Genomic DNA, 19,564 nt, shown 5'->3' with positions numbered 1-19,564 from the left:
ACACCCATATGTTTAGGACAAAAAGTATTTTTCACTGTTCATGCTCGTAAAGTTGGTATTTATGCTGGATCTAGGCGAAATAAAATGACTTTTTATGCTTTAGTGCATAAAGTTCTAAGACCAAGGCAATCAGGCCACAGTAAACAGCCACAAACAAAAAAGTTTCTATATTTTTTAATTTCAATAAAACTAAAAAAAAAAAAATCAAATAAATCAAAATTAATCAAGAAAACTGAATATTTATAATTATTTAGTAATTCATGAAAAATAAAAGGTACCTAGTAAGAGCATAATGAATCCACTGTTGTTATTTATCTCCATCGAAGTGAAAAGCAGAGAGTAAAACTTGACTATTAAATCCATTTTTCCCTCGGCGTGTCTATTCACCCTCGCCGTTCCGGCTCGGGTGCCTATATGAACGTCTCGGGTGAAATGGCTCGTTTTATGCTTTTGTTATACAATCTACTATTGTATTACATATTGTCTGTTAACTCGCTCGACTTTAATGAAAATTTGTACTTTAAAGTTGGATATTTCGCAAACAGATTACTGAATCGAAAAATCGTCTTCACAACCTCGCAATGATTTTAAAAGATCTACGCAACGATACACACTTATAGGGTTAGACTTTATGTCTATGGGAGACACCGTAAAAAGATCTACGCAACGATACACACTTATAGGGTTAGACTTTATGTCTATGGGGGACACCGTAAAAAGAAAACCATTTCGTCTGCATAGTTACAGCTTTCTAGCACAGAGCCTCTGATGAGCAAAGCCGCATACGGACGGACAGACAGACATGGCGAAACTATCAGGGTTCCGTTTTTGCCAATTTGGCCACGGAACGCTTAAAACACCCTCATACTAAAGATGTTTCGATTGTTAGGACTAGGATTGTTATTGTTAGGTCGTTTTGAGGCAGACTAAGTTCAAAAAGACTAAGTACACCTAAAAGATACGATGGCTGGAGTCTTTCCAAAAGCTTAAGTTGTGACTAAAGGACATGATAAGACTCGAAAAAGCACTCGACTCACGACTTAAAAGACTTTAAAGTCTTCTAAGCTCGAAGTTCCGTAAATATGAGTAGAGTTCTTAAAATGTGGACTTCAAAAACTGCGTATCTGAGACAATGTATGGCAATTAGATTATCTGATGCAAAATTGATGTGCGTCAAACGCATTGTGTTAAGCGCAGCGTTTATCACATAATCCAACCGAGCGCTTAAAAAAATCCTGGCCAAACCAATAAAGTAAATAAAAAATTAAATTTACTTTACTTTCTTTTCGAACATCGCACTCATTAATATAAGTAATAAATTGAATACATGATTAAGGAATTTTTGGATTCGGTCCGGTAGTTTTTGAGTTTATTCGTAACAAAAGACAAATCGGTCTTCCTTATAATATGGTATACATATAGATAAATATTATTAATGCTAAAACAAAGTTACCTTAGTGTCAAGGAGTTTGGAGCATGAATGTTCAGTTTCAGTGGTCTAATTACTGCTCGCCTAGTCTCTGCAGCGATACTCGACGGAGTCTGAGTGCTAACGTTGCGTGCTCTCTTGTTCCTGCCGCCCTCGGAGCCGTTCAAGTAGCTTAATTGTGGATGGGAAACACTCATACCCATCTTGTTTCGTTCATGACGGCTATTGGAATAAATTGAAAATAGTAGCTTTTCAATAAAATTTATAATTAAATAATTGTCTTCGGAGGGTAATTTATAGAGATGGGCCGAAATTAGTTGTACATTTGGTTTGACCGAATTTCGGCTCGGTATTAGAAAAAAAGAACATACTTGTATTATTACGACTGAAATTAATAGTAAATATGTCTGTCACATCAGTAAAATATGCAAAAAAAAAAAATTAAATAAACTTAATTAGTCCCTACCTATTCATTTAATTACTTACAATTCGTGTACAACTGTATAATAGGTGTACAACGATAAACATTGATTTCATATCATCTTGAAACAAAGTCTTGAAAATGTAGACTATTCTGTATATTTAAAATAAATAAAAAATACATTTATCCATGAACCACAACTATTTATGTCCGTGTTTATACCATTCTAATATTGAGTCTACAAAATAAAATATCAATTCGCGGTGGCCTGCCTAATTCCTTCTTTTATACAAGTTTGATTCGAACGATTGAAAAATTTTGCACGTCCAAGTCTCAAGATAAAATCAGCTGTAACAAATACGAACAGACAAGAAGAAAAAGAGGGAAGAGAGCGAGAGGTAAGAGTTTGTATGAAATCTGTGCAAGCCATTTTGACTGCGAATTTTCGAAACATACATCTGTCATAATCATAATCTTTTACACAAAGTAATTGGTCCACCAAATAAGTGCTTTACATTTTTAAGACAAGTGCTTACGTCTGAAAAAAAAACAGAGACTTCTATGTGAAAAGAGTATTTGATATTTTCGGTCGTACAAATGACATAGAACCTGAAATATTTTTTTTATAATTGGTGGGTAGGACACGACTGGCTGCCTACATTTTTTTTTTTTTTCGGATGGACTGTTGCTGTTAGCCTCAGACGGCTTTTACAGCTTACCGGAGAGAGGGCGAGCAACCAGATGGGCTGCTCAGCAAGTGGGTTGTTTACTTAGCATGCTCCTATTGAGCCGACCTCGGACTTTGGACGCTAAGGGAGAGTTGCAAGCAATCGGATTTTTATGCTACGTCGTTTCGGAAGGACTACGTTAGTCTCGACTGAGAAGAAACGACAAGAAACTCAGTCGGGTTGAGGTCTGATAGGAGAAAACCTACCCGGGACATGCCGGTAGCGGTTGAAATAGTGGGGTCGCCCACGTGTGGTGTTCTGTGGGGGACGGCGTCGTCGCCTCCTCCGGAGGGGGCGGTGCGGTGAGTTCAGAAAGCTAGTGTCGCCCTGTGATGTTCTTGGGCATCTACTATCTATGTCGGATCGAGCTTGGTTAGTGACGGTGATATCGTCGTCGGGGTCCGTCAGGACGTGACGGGGCCTCCGGAACCTACGGGAAACATCTGGAATCGGATGGTACTCCACCGCCTCCCTAAGGAGACAGTTGGGGTGGTGAGGAGCCGAATCGAAGTACCTACGTGAGGACAGCTTCATAAACTGAGCGACGGTGGGTCCTACATAATGTATGTTCGAAAGAATATGCTTCAATTTAAATATATGACATAACAGGGTTTGGGGCGGTCGGTCTAGAACTATCGACGTATATAATGTATTTGCTGAAGTACAAATAAAATAACAACCCAACACTAGCCTCAAGCTGCGACACCAACATTCAGATGAAACACGCCATTGTTCATAATAAATAATCTAGTGCTTACAAACTATCAAACCTTAGACGAAGTTGGCATGGACTCTTGGTATGAACCTCTAAAGAATTCTTTATCCAGCTTAATTGTTGAAGGAAAATTCAGCAATATACCTACTGAAGAGCTCAAGGAAATATGCCGTGATACTACTTACTATTGGTAAAATACCACTGACTATATTGTTCGACAGTATAGGAAACAAGGACTGCATTGAGTTTTTGTGGTTCAAAGCCTTATTGGATAAACCAACTACTCTTGAGCACAAAAGGGGAAACTTAATACTTTGTCCTAGTCCACGAGAAGAAAGAGACATGTTAATATTTAATAAAAAAATAACATTTCCCGTTCAGAAAAAAGAGAAAATCAGATCGTAAATTTTAGGTATGGAGACATGAGGGACAAATTCACCCATAAATGCAAATAAATAATGTTGGCAAATATATTAATTATAGGTTCCAGTACACGAATAGTATGAATGAAAAAATCAATGACACCCAGTTAGAGAAATTTATTGAACAATCTTCACACAGACTGTTAGATTGCACTAAGTTATCAAGAATTGGAGTTTTTAAGGTGGGGGAAAATTGTGATAAATTTCGTTTTCAGTCCGATGCTGAATATTTAACAACAGGTAGTTACAATGGGACATTGAATGATAAATTAGACATCATTCTACCTACTACAGGCCAGGTAATTCCAGTTCAAATGACTAGAGCATAAAACCCATCTGTTTACTGATGACATAAAATGTAAGAGCTATATATTATTAAACTGCTACAACACATGTATTAAATCAGAATATAATGATAGAAAAAATAAAGGAAGGATATTTTAAGTAAAAAAAACCACTTCTTGAATAGGCACTTAGGAACATCAGGGAAGCAAATGTCGAAGATGGCCAGAATATTGTGCACACAACTCGTCAACAGAGGGTAATTAAATTCAAGAGACATGCCTATTGGCCCAACTTCCTACTCTTTACCTGACGAAAACATTATCGATTTTACTGCGGAAAAATGTGTTTTTGTATTTGATGAGGAAATCTCTAAGTATCGGCTTTATGGGGTGAACGTTTCCAAGACTACCTCAAAAATTTCTAGGAATCAGCTTATGTCGAGGATATTGTATAAACCATTTCTAATGATTTGCAGAACCAAGAGCTGGAGCAGTTGAAGAAATTGTTGGTTGATTATCGGAATACTTTTTCGTTCGCGGCTAACGAATTGGGGTGTTATGAAGACACTTTAAAAATAACGACTATGGATGAGGAGCCGGTGCATAAAGCCCTATATAGATTGTCACCGAACCAGATAGGAAAAAAATAGCTGCGATAAAGGATGTACAGGCACGCAGAAGTCTGAAGGAAATTCGTTCGGTACTAGGATTATTTTCTTTTTATAGAAAATATATAGATAATTATGCAAAAAAAAAAGCTTTACCCATCACTAACTTTATGAAGAAAGACACTAAATTTATTTGGTCTAATGATGCTCAGCAAGCGTTTGAAGAATTGAAGGCTAAAATATGTGCGGCACCGATTCTAAGTTATTTTTCATCAGAACAAGGTATGATAACAAGATTGTTCACAGATAGTAGCAGATATGCCGTGGGTGGATGTTTAATGCAAGGCAAGGAGGAATTGAAACCTATAGCGTATAAAAAAAACCGAGCGCAGCCGAACAAAAATATTCGGTGACTGAGAAGGAATGTTTAGCATTGATATGGACATTGAATTATTTTTAAGCTATCTGCATGGCACACACTTTCAAGTGGTGACGGATCATAGAGCTCTTGTGTGGTTAAAATCGAAGAGAGATATGACTAGAAGCCTTGCGAGATGAGCATTGTCGATTCAAGGATGGGATTTCGATATTATGTATTGTAAGGGGAAAGAAAATGTTGTTGCAGATTTTCTCAGCAGAAATCCATTTTTCGAGAATGAGAGTGGGGTGCAAGAAAGTTTTTCGCAACAAAAGGATGGTTTGGTTTTATGTGCGTTGCAGATGCCAGAAGTAAAGGTAGCTCAATGGTCAGACGACTGTTGAAATATGGTGAGACAAAAATTATTGGAAAATCCTAATATGTCTTATAGAAATTTTGTTACAGGAAGATGTCTTATACAAGCAAGTTCGTGTAAATAATAATGTAAATAATCTTTTGGTTTTGCCTAGTTCTTTGTTCACAGAATGTATGAGGGAGATACACGATGACATGTGGTCGGGTGGTCACTTTGGATTGTTTGAAACGTTTGCGAGGCTTAAACAACGTTACTTTATGGTCGCAGAGGCGTATGTCAGGAGTTGTCAAGTATGTCAGGAACGAAATGTTCGGAAAAATATAGCACCGCTAGTAAACATTCCTGTTCGTGATATTTTCGACAGTTGGTGTGGATGTTGTTGGGCCATTCCGAAAATCGTATACGGGTATGAAAGCAGTAGAGTATTTAACCAAATACGTTGTTTGCAGACCGGTCATGAAAGTGACAGCTGAAATTACTATGGATTTTCTTGTGACCGAGATATTTTGCAGATATGGCGGAGTCAAATACATTTTAAGCGATCGAGGATCAGTTTTCACATCGAGACTAGTGAAGGAGACAGTGAAAGCGTTTGGAGCAAATATATCGCATACTTCAGCGTATCATCCAGCGTGTAATGGAATTTGTGAGGTGACAAATAAAAGTTAAATAGGAATCCTTTCCAAGTATTTGGAACGAGATCCGAAGATTTGGAGCAGTGTTCTTCCAGTAGTCACCGTGGCATATAATTCAAGTAAGCATACTGCCACTGGTGTAAGCCCTTATATGGCGTTATATGGTAGAGAAGCATTGTGTATAGCAGATATAAATCTCGGACTTAACCAATTCCAATTTACAGAATCTCTGCAAGCGAAAATCGCAAGGAAAGCTGCGACACAAAACGACAGTATGACAGGCATGCGAGGATGGAGTCTTATATGCCAGGTGGGAAAGTTTTGTTATATTGTCCACATAGAAGCACTGGCATGAGTTATAAAGGCAGGAAATTTAAAGGGCCATATGTTATTTTAAGGCGTATCAATAGTGTAAACAGAAATGAAAGTTATTTGTTGAATTATGCGCAGAATACTGGTATCCGAGCTGGCAATGAAGCGAGTTGATTCACAATATAACTGATTATAAAAATATTAAACAGTTTTCTTTTAAATAGTGATTTATTAGGATAGTGGATCGTCTGTCCACTACAGTACCAAGTCCCTAATCACCAGAGTCCGGAATTCTCGTAGCACTTTTCAGCTGTCATAGGGACTTCTCGTTTATCGACTTCCGATATACATATTTTATTATATCGATACATTATAGAACACAACACAACATATCAAAGAAGATTAAAAGTACTGGCTGAAAAAGTTAAATAGGGATTAACAACGAAAAGTTAATAGTTAACAATTTTACATTGATTCATTTCAGTTCAGTGTTTTAACATTTATCAACCTCATGTTCAAAGTCTGGGTTAGAGCTAATAAGTGTTTCATTGTTATTTTAATTTCTATTTATAATTTCCTAAAATTTGGTATCCAAAGGTTATCTCGAAGAGATCGCTCATTCGCGATAACACTTCATGTTGTTTACTTCTACTCGTAATCATATTTTACATATTGTACTTATTCTGTATTTATCGTTATACATACCTATATATCGGAAGACGATAAATGAACTCTGCTAATCACCAATATTAATTATTCTATTGTAAACAAAAAATCAATATTTGTTGCGTGTGTTGATTCTTACCCAACAGATGTACCAGTAACCCTCCAAGTAGTTTGTCTAGACTCAGACCGACCAGATGACAGGTTGGGGGAACTTTTTGCGCCTATCCGTCTTATGCCGTGCTGTCCCGTATCAAAACCGCATAACCTGGGATATTTAAAAAGTCAATTTAAGCAATTAAAAAAAATTGGTCAAAAACGAGTCGGACTCGTACATGAAGGGTTCCGTAAACAGCTTAGTAAAATTTTGTCTTAAAATTCTTCTAATATAAGTTTTTTTTGGCTGACTGTACTTTATGCTCCTTGTTACCAAAGTACTTGTCAAGACGAATCTAACGAGTCCAAACTCGATGCAGTCGTGCCGTTTATCACAGAGTTCCTATGGTCCCCCTTTAGCTTTATCATCAGATCAACTCTGTCATAATAATATTGCATTGTCTTCAGATTTATATAAGCGTGTAAAATTTCAGTTCAATCGGTTGAAAATGTCCACTTCAAATTTGAGTTGAAAGATTCCATCCACCCGAGCAACACATAGTTAGTTACATTACTCGTACATTACATTGCAAAAATGCTTGTACTTAATAAGTTTTTGTTAAAAAAAATATTTTTAATACAAGCTTTTTTTGCTGACTGTACTTGCTTTGTCATCTAAACTACATTTAGCACCAAATTTCAAGTCGGTATTCAGGAGTTCCCTCCTGCAGAGACGATCCTCGAAGGACCACCAAGATGTCACTACCAGATGCATTGTCACCATATTAGTTACTTACATACATAAATATGCCAAATTTCAAGTCAATCGAACCACTGGAAATGGGTCAAATTTAGCTTCCAAGATTTGACCCAAACAAACACAAATAAATAAATAAAACAACAGAAATAAACAAACAGGGCAAGCTAAAGAAAAGCTTGTGTGCGTGCGTGCGTGTGTGTGTGTGTGTGTTTGTATGTGTATGTTTGTATGTGTATGTTTGTTTGCTACTCCTTCACGCTACAACGGCTGGACGCATTTCGATGGAATTTGGTTCGTAGATAGCTGGACGTCTGGAATAACACATAGGTTTTTTTCTATCCCGATATTTCCACGGGATAGGGATTAAATCTCGAAATAATAACCTCTGGGCTTAGAATCATGAAATTTGGTATGTAGGCAGCTGGACGTCTGAAATAACACGTAGGCTACTTTTTATACCGATATTCCCAAGGGATAGGGATTAAATCTTGAAATTTCTGCCGCTGGGTTTATTTTGGACAGTTTTTCTTAACACAACCTCAATGAAGACCACGATATACAATTTGGGAATTCCCAGGGGAATATTGTAAAATCCCGGAGTTTCAATTGTAACTACCAGATCGAATAGTTTGCGCGTGCAAAGCCGCGGGTAAATCTATCTAGTCTTTTATAAAACACCAAAGACGAACCATTCACTCCGGAAGACTCATACATTAAGGGGTTACATGGGTGTACTCGGGGGAAAAAAGGTCTATTTTCAACAAAAAAAATTTTATATTAAAAATAAAATATTTTATTCAAAATTTTGATAGATTTACATTTGAAAAAGAATTTCTGAAATTTTCAAAGGAAAATATTCAAAACTCCACCATTGTGACGTCATTTCCCGTGACCCCTCCGAAAAAAGTTGCGTCCGCGTTGACAGTAGAACTCATGACAGGATCATCTGAAATGAAAAAAAAAATCGTCTTTTAGTTAAGACCATAAACTAGAATTTGGACGAAGGAAAAAAAGTGAAAATTGGATTTTTGTTTTGGCAGTTTTTTTTACATTAAAATCGAGATACAATTTACGAGGACTTGGACGAAGGATTTTTTTTTCAATCACTACTATTAAAACAAAATTTGCTCATCATTTTTTTTAATAGTAGTGATTGAAAATTTTACCAAAATTTGCTCATCATTTTTTTTAATAGTAGTGATTGAAAAAAAAATCCTTCGTCCAAGTCCTCGTAAATTGTATCTCGAAGACCTGTAAAATTTCATCAAGATCGGTTGAGTAGTTTTCGAGAACTTTTAACAACCAACTTTGAAAACAGTTTCGACAAAATAACGTTTAAAATTTTAAGTAACAATAAAACTGGCCTACCTGACTTTGAACACGCACCGTCCCAGGATTGTATCTCCGAAACTTTTATTCGGATCGACTTGAAAATTTAGGATAATATTCTCGAGATGTTGTAATTACGAAGCATTGATAGGAAAAAATATTGAGCCGGTTCCACGTCTACTAAACTAAAACTTTCACGACGGCACCTGACATAGCCATTGATAAGAAAAAACAAAAGGATGAACTTGGAACATCTGAGCACAAAGAACTATTTTGTTTTTATTTACATATTATTTTGCATTTTTTAAACCGTAACCGTACTATTTTAAGTCCAGAAAATGGCTGTTATTTCGACATAATTTCGAACTAAACTAATTTAAGGACATGAAATACGATACTTTTTGTTTTAAAAACTTACTGCTTACGATATGACCTACATATAGAACCTGGTTGTATTGAGGATGAGGCAAACAAAATTACACTACATACTTTTCTTTCGCTGTCGATTATGTAATGTATTACATAATCGGAGTTTATCTCTCCAATTTCAACAAATTTTCGGATGTAGTCTTAGTCCATTATTTCAACTGTAAAAACAAGGTTTTACAGTTTATCCCCAAAATATTGTATGTGTACGTTTCTTTACAAAAATTATTAAGAAAAATTCGTAACAAAACGGAAACATCCATACAGTATTTTGGGGACCCAGATGTGTCCCTGTTTTACAGCTTGGAATCATGTGGCTGAGTCCACCTCCCAAATTTTGTTGAAATCGGAGAGATAAAGTCAGGTACAACGGTAGATAGAAATGCCCATCTCCGAACTGAAAAATAGTTGCTGACCCAAATCAGTTGCTTATCTCTTTCCCGGCCTACCTTCTTTGAGTTCCTCCAGAGACAGGCGTAGCAGCCAGTTTCGCTTGTTTTTTCAGCAGATGGACTGTTAATGCAAACGACACAACCATTGTCATCATTGGTATGTAAAATGCGACGAGTGAGCCAAAAATCCAGAAAAGTCGATTGTTTATAACACACACCTTAGGATTCGGCATAACGTTTTTCTTATTGATCAAGCCTGAAAAAGATTAAAATCTTTTTTAAGTTTCTTTGTTGGGTCTTTCTAAACGATTTTATTTAGCTTGAACTACATAGATGTACACTTGCCCAAGATGGTGATAGAGCTTGACACAATCATGCTCAAAAGCCAGACCAAAGCTATTTTGATGAATACAACTCTCTTAGTAGAATGATGACGACTCTTCAGTGGGTTTCGAATTCCCACACATCTGCAAGGAAATTTCGAGGTTAATCAAGTAAGTATCGTTTTAATGAAATGTTAGGTTCTTCTACCTAAGGCTGCACATTCACCAGTGATGTGCGAGAAATGGTGAGCGAGAAAATATTCCACCAATCGAATTATTTTTATTACACAGCTCCGCTTCGTTACATTTCTATGCTGCTACCCATCTCATCTGACGGTGGTACTCATTTCTATAAAATATTTTGTGTCACACTTCAAAAATTATGGAAGATTGATGAAAATTAAAGGCATATCAAGGAGAAATCTCACTGAAAAGTATAATTTCACTTCAGCAGGTACGAGGGTCATGCCAAAAGAAATTAGTTACTCCATGCTCGTTTGATTGATACTGGCCAGTTATACACCACCATGAAGGCTGATTAAATAGCTATAACTTTTAAAATGGAATACTCCGGAAATCTGCGTAATATTTTTTTAAATATTTTTTTTTCTGATTGATTTTGTGCGGGAATTTGCGGTTACAATGGAACTTAGTTGACGTGGTTTTCGAGTTATGATCTATTATGACTTTAAAAAAAGGTTTAAAGCCTCAAGAATGTTTTAAACTCTTAGCCACGACTTTTGGTGGGTCTGCTTGTTCTCGTGCAACTGTCTTTAATTGGTTTGCTGAATTTAAAAGAGGGCGGGAGAGCTTTGAAGATAAGGCGAAGTCGGGGCGACCGCCAACCGCAGTTACTCAAGAAAATGTGAAAGCCGTGGATAAAAATATCCGTGAGAACCGACGACTTACATACGTAGAGCTTGAGCGTAATCTAGGCATTGGATCAGCAGCACTGCAAACCATAATTCATGGACAACTGTTCCTCCATAAGCGTTGTTCGAGATGGGTGCCGCATAAACTCAACGATTTGCAGAAAGAACGCCGCGTGGATTGGTGTAAATTTATGATAAATAAATTCGATGCTGGCGAGAAGAAAACTGTGTATAATATACTGACAGGTGACGAAACATGGATGTATAACTAAGATCCTGAAACAAAGCGGCAGTCAACGGTATGGTGTTTTGAAGATGAACCGACTCCAACAAAATGTCGCCGAGCACGAAGCACACAGAAACAAATGGATGCCTCATTTTTCTGCAAGACAGGCCATATTGCGACTGTGGTGCTAGAGGATCAAAGAACTGTCAACTCAGAATGGTATGTGATAGTTTGTGCTCCACAGGTGCTATCAGCTTGGTGTGACAAGCGGCCAAAGTCAGGAACCCAGCACCTGCTCTGGCACCACGACATCGCCGCCCCGCACACTTCTTTCAGAACAAATCTAATCTAATAAGTATCTACTGTATTTTTTTGTACGTAATTATTATTATTGTGTGCCCTTACAGGGCGTCATGGACTGACCGATAATAACTGAAACACAACTATGTACATGACTTTACAATGAATAAATGAATATGAATATGAAATGCAAGAACGTACACGCATATCTTGCATATACTTAGCTACCTATCATAAGGTCACGGGTGAGCAAGGAAATTATTTTAGTTCAGCGCTTTTTTGATATAATAATTTATTAAAGGAATGGGTATATAAATGAATATGAACTTATTTCTACCTGCCGACCCAGTAGCAACGCCAGGCTTAATAGACAATATTAGACAACCCAACGTTTGTATTTTTACATATATATTATATCATCTATGGGCTTCATACAAATTTTAAGTCATGAGGGTGCGGTTCAAAAAAAAGTGATTTTAGATTTTTTAATGAATAATACTTTGTGGACCAGGAATTTTATTGACCAACCCACTCGCAATTTAAATCGACATTAATAGGTACATTAAATTTTGATATGTAATACTTATCATCCAATAGTTCAATACACAGAATCTGATGTAGAAGAATTTAGAATCAAAAATAATATCTAGTCTCACACGAGAAAATGTGTTTTAAATTTCACAAACGAAGGCGAATCGCAGCACGTTACTACAACCATTTTATGGAAATTAATCATCCGGAAATATTTATGTAATGATTTAGATGAAATTAGCTGTGTGTAGGTTTTCGGTACCTAAGAAGGGATTTAACTTGGTTTTTATCTTTGGAAGGCGTGTTTTCAAGTGTTGGCAATAAAAGAACTCCAGGCAAAGCTCGGTCGCCCAAATACTAGTCTAATCAATTCAACACTAATTTACGCTACCGCTATTTTTTCTCCTAAGTATGAGAATCGGTTCTTTGCTGATTTCGAGTAGAAATTTTAAAGTGTGTCAAAGTCTTTCATACTATGAGATGGAAAAATACGTATTTTTTTGAAAGTTCTCGAGGTATACTAACCTGCCAATGCTGATGAAGCACATGTGCATGATGCTGGCCGAGCACGCCAGCACGTCGCACGTCACGTATACGTTGCACCACGCCACGCCAAGTGGCCAGTGCCCTGACCACAAAACACAGGTGCTTTCTTGTTGTTGCACTATTTTTGTAGTACTAATTAAACACAAAACAACATTGACGTACAAAATATTAGATACTAATATTATAAATCCGAAGCGATGTTACTTTTTCAAGCTAAAACTTCTGGACTGATTGAATAAACTTTGGCATGTACAAGTACTTGGATAATAATAATATATAGCTCTCTATTCTATAATATAGTTGATATCTGCAAATAGGGCAATAAAAATAGCATTTTTACAAGAATTAATTTCCAGCAAGCTCGAAATCGTTTTAATACGTTCATTTTGGTCCTAAATGCGTGCAATCCACAGAACTAACGAGATAGAACTAAAGAGTATCGCCACCCCCACCATGCCGCCCCGAGCCCTCGCCGCCGTCTGTCACAATCCAGCATTAGAAGCGGGAGGTCTGAGCGAGAAGTCAGCGTAATGAGGGCTATCGCGAATGAATTCGCCGCTAGAGGCGCTAGTGTAGCGTGAGGTCTCCGAAATGTCAAATCTCATAGTTTTTGGGTGAGCTACGCGGGTCTATTTATAATAAGATTTTTTTGTGAATATTTTGCAAAACCTGAAATTAATTCTGGCAATTATGCGTTAAGGGGCAATGAATGTCTGTGTTTTGAGACAGTTTTGTCTTTCGGAAACTTTTGTCCTTCCTTTTTTTCCGAACAAAACGGGACTTAGCAACACTGTGGTTGCTGGATATTTTTATGGTACGGTTTTAAGGTGTTTTAAATATGATTTTAACCTAAACTTTGTTTTAACGCCCGTAATAACAGACTTTGAAAGCCATACTTATAAAACCTCACGCAACAGTGCGCCATCTAGTGAGACAAAAAATTATAGCCCTCATTGGCGACATCAGACGTTCGTCTCCGTTATGAAAAGAAGTGCATATCTTTAACTTTATTCGTGCCATCGTGCCACCACAAACAATTTACTCAAATACAAAAATATTTATTTGCTTAATAATTCACAAGTACTCGCACCTAATTATCACTAAGGCATTAGAGTTCTCTGCTAAGATGATATTTGAGATAGGACCATATATAAGGAATGAGAAGAAGTCAAAGGGAGATAAGGCAATACGCTTCAGGTTCCCATATGCTAAGACTGAATTGGCAGAGAAGAGCCTGTCTATCAAAGTTGTGATAGTTTCAACATTCAAGGAAACAGTATTTAAAGAAAATGAAGTTGATGGCAAGCTCATACTTACATTTAAACAGGCAGGAATGCTTGCAATGACAACATTTAGCAAGGCTGCTGAGTATGCCTATTCTAAGAGCTCAAAGATATTGATGTCCCCACTATGTGGTGCAGTGTTCTCAAAAGAGTCAGTAACTGACAAGATGCATTTGCAGGCGTCATTATTTTTACACAGCTCAATATTATTAATTTATTATGTTTTCTGTTTGAAACGACAATGCCAGTGCCAGTGCAGTGCAGTGTTTTTTCATGTTGTTGTCTGTTTGCTGCTACCGTGATATTTTGGTTTTGCGTTTTCAATAGTTTAGTGTACATTAGCTTATGTTTTTTGTATTTTTTTTCATTGTATTAGTTATATTTTTAAGTCTATACCTTAGCTTTAATCATTATCTTTTAATGTCGCTCCCAGATGTTGCCACACAGACCTCAATCGATGACCAAGTACAGTGTCCATTTTGCCCTCAAATCCGCTATTTTAAAGGACAGAGAGGTCTGAAAATCCACTTGAGTCGTATACATCATTCTATTTCTCCTTCGGCCACAATCTACAACCATGCAACTCAAAACCAATCACCGCCCAACACATCTAACAACACTTGTATTGAACCTTTTTCAGATATTTTGAGCCAACTTAAGAACTCTATACAAGTCATCAAACGGATACCTAGAGGTGCCCGCATATCAGTCGCAGATAAACTTTCTGAAGATATCCAAACAGCAATTATCGATAACTCACCTCAAGCTTGGGAACTACTCACATTTCCTTTTAGGATATTACATGTCAAAGACACTGTTAGGAGGAATATTTCTTTAACTAGCCGCATTAAGCAAAATTGTACTAATCCAAATAATTTTTACGATCTTCATAGCTCCACCTTTATTCGTAATGGCTCGTTATACCGTCGTGTGGAAACCAACGTCGGGGTAGGTGATATTAAAGGCGCCGCCAGACTCCTCTTTTCCAGCGATGCTATTGCTCCAGACACTCCTGAAACCCTTGCAGCGCTACAAGCCAAGCACCCGCCCCCAGCAGTCAACATGAGCCTTCCAGACCCTCCAGACCCTTCACAACCCTATCTACAAATCTCTACTGACCAAATTCTCAGAGCCGTCAATTCTTTTCAGAGTGGTTCCGCAGGGGGATTTGACGGCTTGACACCACAACTCCTCAAAGATCTCTTTAGCCAGAGTTCTGGAAACTCTGGCGAGCCGCGAGACGCTGCTTGCAAATCTGACGGCTCTATGTAATTGTATGTTGGCGGGAAAAATCAATACAGACATAACTGAAATTTTTTATGGTGCTAACTTATGTGCCCTTATTAAAAAGGACGGTGGGATCAGACCCATAGCGGTTGGTACAACCTACCGCCGCCTTGTTGCCAAAACTTGCTGCAACGCATCTTCCGAACTGCTGAGTAAGCATTTTCAGCCTACTCAGTTGGGTTTTGGTTCCAAAGGCGGATGCGAAGCAGCAGTTCATTCCCTTCGGACCAAAATGTGTACATTGTACCAAAATAGCCAAACCTATCCAGCTGTCCTACACTTCGCCCAATTGAACGTTACTGGGCTCACATGAAGAGGGATTTGAAGAACACTAAAATTAAAACCGAAAATATTCAAGACTTCAAAAAAAAAATTAGAAAACAGGCCGAAATGATGGACAAAATCCATGTTCAAACTCTCATGAAGAGGGCGAAAGCTATAGTCCGAAAATTTTGGCATGGATGAATATGTTTGTCTATTTTTGGGTAGATATTATTAATTAGATCATTTTTGTTACATACTTAAAATAAAAATATCAAAACTATTGGATTGTGTTTCGTATTGGTATTATAATATTATCTGCTACATTTTTTCTGGACCACTTTTTATAATATTTGTGTTGTGCTACAAGCAAAAACCAGAAAAATGAGCAAAACTGTCGGTTATTTGGCCTCCAGACGTTATGCACACCTCCTGGAAAGTGGCTAAATCTGATTACTATTTAGGAAAAAATAAGATATTAAAACGATTTCCAGCTAAATTCTTAAAAACGCTTTTTATGGATTTCATTCGACTGGCGTAAAAAAACACATGTTCCTTTTTATTTCGATATCCCCACGTGATCCGAATGTAACATCCAAAGTTCTCGACCCTTTAAGTCTAGAGACATGAAATTTTACATTGGTGTTCTTCATATAAAGTAAAAACCGGACAAGGGAAAAAAAACACGTTTTTTGTATGGGAGGCCCTCCTTAAACAATAATGTTATTTTAATTTAATATTAATCAACGTTCTTTATTAAAAAATTAAATTATAAAATGACAAAATTAATAAAATACAATAAAAGACAACTTAAGCCTATATAAATGTTCTCAATTATATTTTAACTTAATTATTTATCTTTTAATTAAATATACAACTAAATATTTTGAGAATATTTAATACGTCTACCTGTTGCCATTATTAATATCGGGCAAAGAACTACGAATAAATAATAATTCAGGAAGCGTAAGTGCGTTATAAACATGGAAACTGTGTCCCAAGTGTGTCCTGCGTTATGGTGCGCATGCGCGTCATTTAATTTTGACTGACATTTATTTTGCAAGTTGAGCTCACGTCAAATTTTCGAATTGTTGATTGTGAACAGCTCTAAATTATCATGCCAACGTCTGTTATGAAATGGTGCGGGAACAATGCAAAATAAAAATGTGCAGGAATCACTTTCCACTAGTAAGCAGTCGTAAATTTAGATTTATATTCAAAAATGTTCAAATACATTATTAGTTGGAGATGGTCAGTATTATGCAAAATCAAGTATGTGGTCTATGGCTCACATAATGCAAATTACAGTTTCCTCGCCCCTCTTCATACTTTCTTCTTTCTTGCGTTTAGCCCAAACAATAAGTACAAACAGTTTTTATTTTTCCGACAACTAAACTTAAATATTGAAAGTTTTTCGTTGATTTTTGTTATAATTTTTTTTTTCATGATTTTTTGTGTGAATAATATGAGATACAATAGTTACTGTCAAGTGCCCATCACCTTATACAAAAGATTGCTTTTTCCGATGCAGAGACGTTCATTATTGAAGAGTCCTGGTGAATCCACCACCCGTTCCGTTTCACCATATGCATTACGAGGAGCATACATTGCTTAGCAACCGTGTTAAAATAATTGGGATTAAACCCGTGAAATACTTGTTATTGAGTAGTACCTAACTCGGGTGGTCAACGGTGGTCTTCACTTGTGTTTATCATTAGTTCCACTTCACCAAATGATGATGTTCAAGAGCAAATGCACGAGTTACTATTTAAAATATCGAAAATACCATAGGTGTCCCTACAATATTTGAAGAGTTCCCTCGATTTCCTTAGGATCCAAACATCCGATCCTGATTTCGTGCCTATGGGAAGTAATTGGAGTATTCCTATACAAACGGGGTTTTTTTTTCGATTCATAAATAAATGACGGAGTTCTGAGGTAACAACCAAAAAAATACAACCGAATTGATGATCTCCTTTTCCTTTAAATAGCTTAAAAGTGATCCGTCTGAACGTCAGGTTGTCTATGTAGTTCGTTAATCTGACATCGCATCACGCGAAATAACCAATCCCTGCATTCTTACTGAATTTTAACCAATCAACAAGCACGTCTATTTGCAACCTCGAAATTGATTCGTATTTGAATCATAAGTCGTTATGGTTTTAGGTATGGCCACTTTTTGTGTGGAATTTGTTCCGAGTTACGCTTCCTGATATTATTTGTTCATAGGCAAAAAACGGCAAAACAATCATGTGTATTGTATGGGAGCCCCCTAAAACCTTTATTTTATTGTTTTAGTATTTATTTTTATAGCGGCAACTGAAATACATCATCTGTGAAAACTTCAACTATCTAGCTATCACGGTTCACGAGATACAGCCTGGTGACAGACAGACAGAAGGACAGTTAAGTCTTAGTAATAGGGTCCCGTTTTTACCCTTTGGGTACGGAACCCTAAAAAAGATCATGATACCTATTTTCTTACCTACCCACTTATTTAATCGCTATGCATCGAGCTTACTCTGCATATTTATTTGTTGGCCAAATAGGTATGTAAAATATGTATAGAAAGTAAGTTTTTTTTTTCTACTTGGAAATATGGTTGTTTTATTTAATTATATTTTAACGGTTTATTAAGTAACAGTTAGGTACTGGCCACTTGTATCACGCCCTTACGTTGCATTAAACATAATTAAAATCAACGGGCATCTACTACTCACCAAGAAATCCCGGTATAGCTCCCATTGGCATCACAAACAAGCTGACAAGTAAATCAGCAATCGCTAACGACAGTAAAAAATAATTAGTCACATTTTGTAATCGCTTGTCTAAACAAACTGCCAAGCAAACCAGGACGTTGCCTACGCCACCAGCAGTAATAAACAAGATTACAAACAGAAAGCTCCAGTCATATTCTATTTGTTTACTCAATGACTGTTCGGAGACGTTTTTATCATTCCACATGCATTGAAAGTCTTCCAAAGTATCATTGGCCACCCGACCATCAACATTAATAACATATTGGAATGTTCTATTGAAACTATTAAGGTAACAAGATAATTGATCCCAGTCACAGATCTGATTCACTGGGAGACTTAACCACAACTTTTTTAACGCACTTTCAAACACAAGTGGCGCCATATTTAACTTGAAGTCAGCGTCACATATCGAATCGTTGTGATAAAAATCCAAAGTTTCATTTAAACATCTGCTGCACGTATAGGAAGTTTCATTTTGAATATCAATATTTAATTTGCATTGAAAGTAATTTCGAATTGATGTACGTCCACTTTCTTGGCATTTAAGCCCATACGTCGTTTCTCCACACGCTGCAGCCCTGGTGTATGAACATCTATAATCTTGCGATGGTAAATCGGTGATATTCAACATGCCGATTCATAAATTTTCTGCTTGCGCTGAGCCACACCTGCAATCTCTGAAACGTTTTGATAGTTGGGTCCTATTTATGTTAGATAATAGGTACCTTATTATTTTTCAGTTATCTGTAAAAAAGATAAGCAGTTGAAATTGAAAGTATAAACGACAACATTCCTGATAGCTAAGTACAATATTATGCTTAACAACCAACGGCACTCTTTAAACATTTAAATATTTGCATTACAAAACGCCTTGAAAGATGCAGAGATGGAAAATACACAAACACCGCAGTTATTCCGGAGTGAAGCATGTCATTGTCAATGGGTGCAAACTTTACTACAAGTGTGTCATATCGGGTGATTCACATATCATATATATTATAAGATTTATAAATAAACTAAAAAAGTCAGTAGCCATCTATTCATTTAACACACGGTTTTTTTAGTATTTAGTATTTGAAGCTAATATTGCTTGTTTTTGATAAGCAATACGTTTACACAAAAAAAAAATTACACCTATAATAAGTTTTTGTAACAAAAAACCACTTTCAATACAAGCTTGTTTTGCTGCCTCTACTTTTTCGTCGACTGTGATTGAATTACA

General features: G+C 36.7%; 1 protein-coding gene across 10 annotated transcripts in view; it reads right to left on the bottom strand.

Annotated features, from left to right (window-relative positions):
* 5-HT2A (5-hydroxytryptamine receptor 2A) overlaps positions 1–19,564 on the bottom strand; it is a 41,737-nt gene that overhangs the window by 10,847 nt on the left and 11,326 nt on the right. Inside the window, exons 2-8 of one of the 10 annotated variants that reach the window (XM_074091704.1) lie at positions 19,068–19,086; positions 18,304–18,366; positions 12,732–12,834; positions 10,300–10,421; positions 10,012–10,210; positions 7,094–7,219; positions 1,454–1,651 (exon numbers count right to left, since the gene is read on the bottom strand). In XM_074091704.1, coding sequence (XP_073947805.1) covers positions 1,454–1,651; positions 7,094–7,219; positions 10,012–10,210; positions 10,300–10,421; positions 12,732–12,834; positions 18,304–18,334 — 779 coding nt within the window. In that variant the 5' untranslated portion in view covers positions 18,335–18,366; positions 19,068–19,086. Of the gene's footprint in view, positions 1–1,453; positions 1,652–7,093; positions 7,220–8,636; positions 8,754–10,011; positions 10,211–10,299; positions 10,422–11,186; positions 11,275–12,731; positions 12,885–18,303; positions 19,087–19,564 lie in introns of those variants that run through there. The other 9 variants (XM_074091716.1, XM_074091682.1, XM_074091690.1 and 6 more) reach the window with 9 other exon arrangements.

This window comes from Choristoneura fumiferana, chromosome Z (genome assembly GCF_025370935.1).
Source record: "Choristoneura fumiferana chromosome Z, NRCan_CFum_1, whole genome shotgun sequence".
Taxonomy (NCBI): Eukaryota; Metazoa; Arthropoda; class Insecta; order Lepidoptera; family Tortricidae; genus Choristoneura; species Choristoneura fumiferana.
This window is presented reverse-complemented; position numbering and strand designations above follow the sequence as displayed.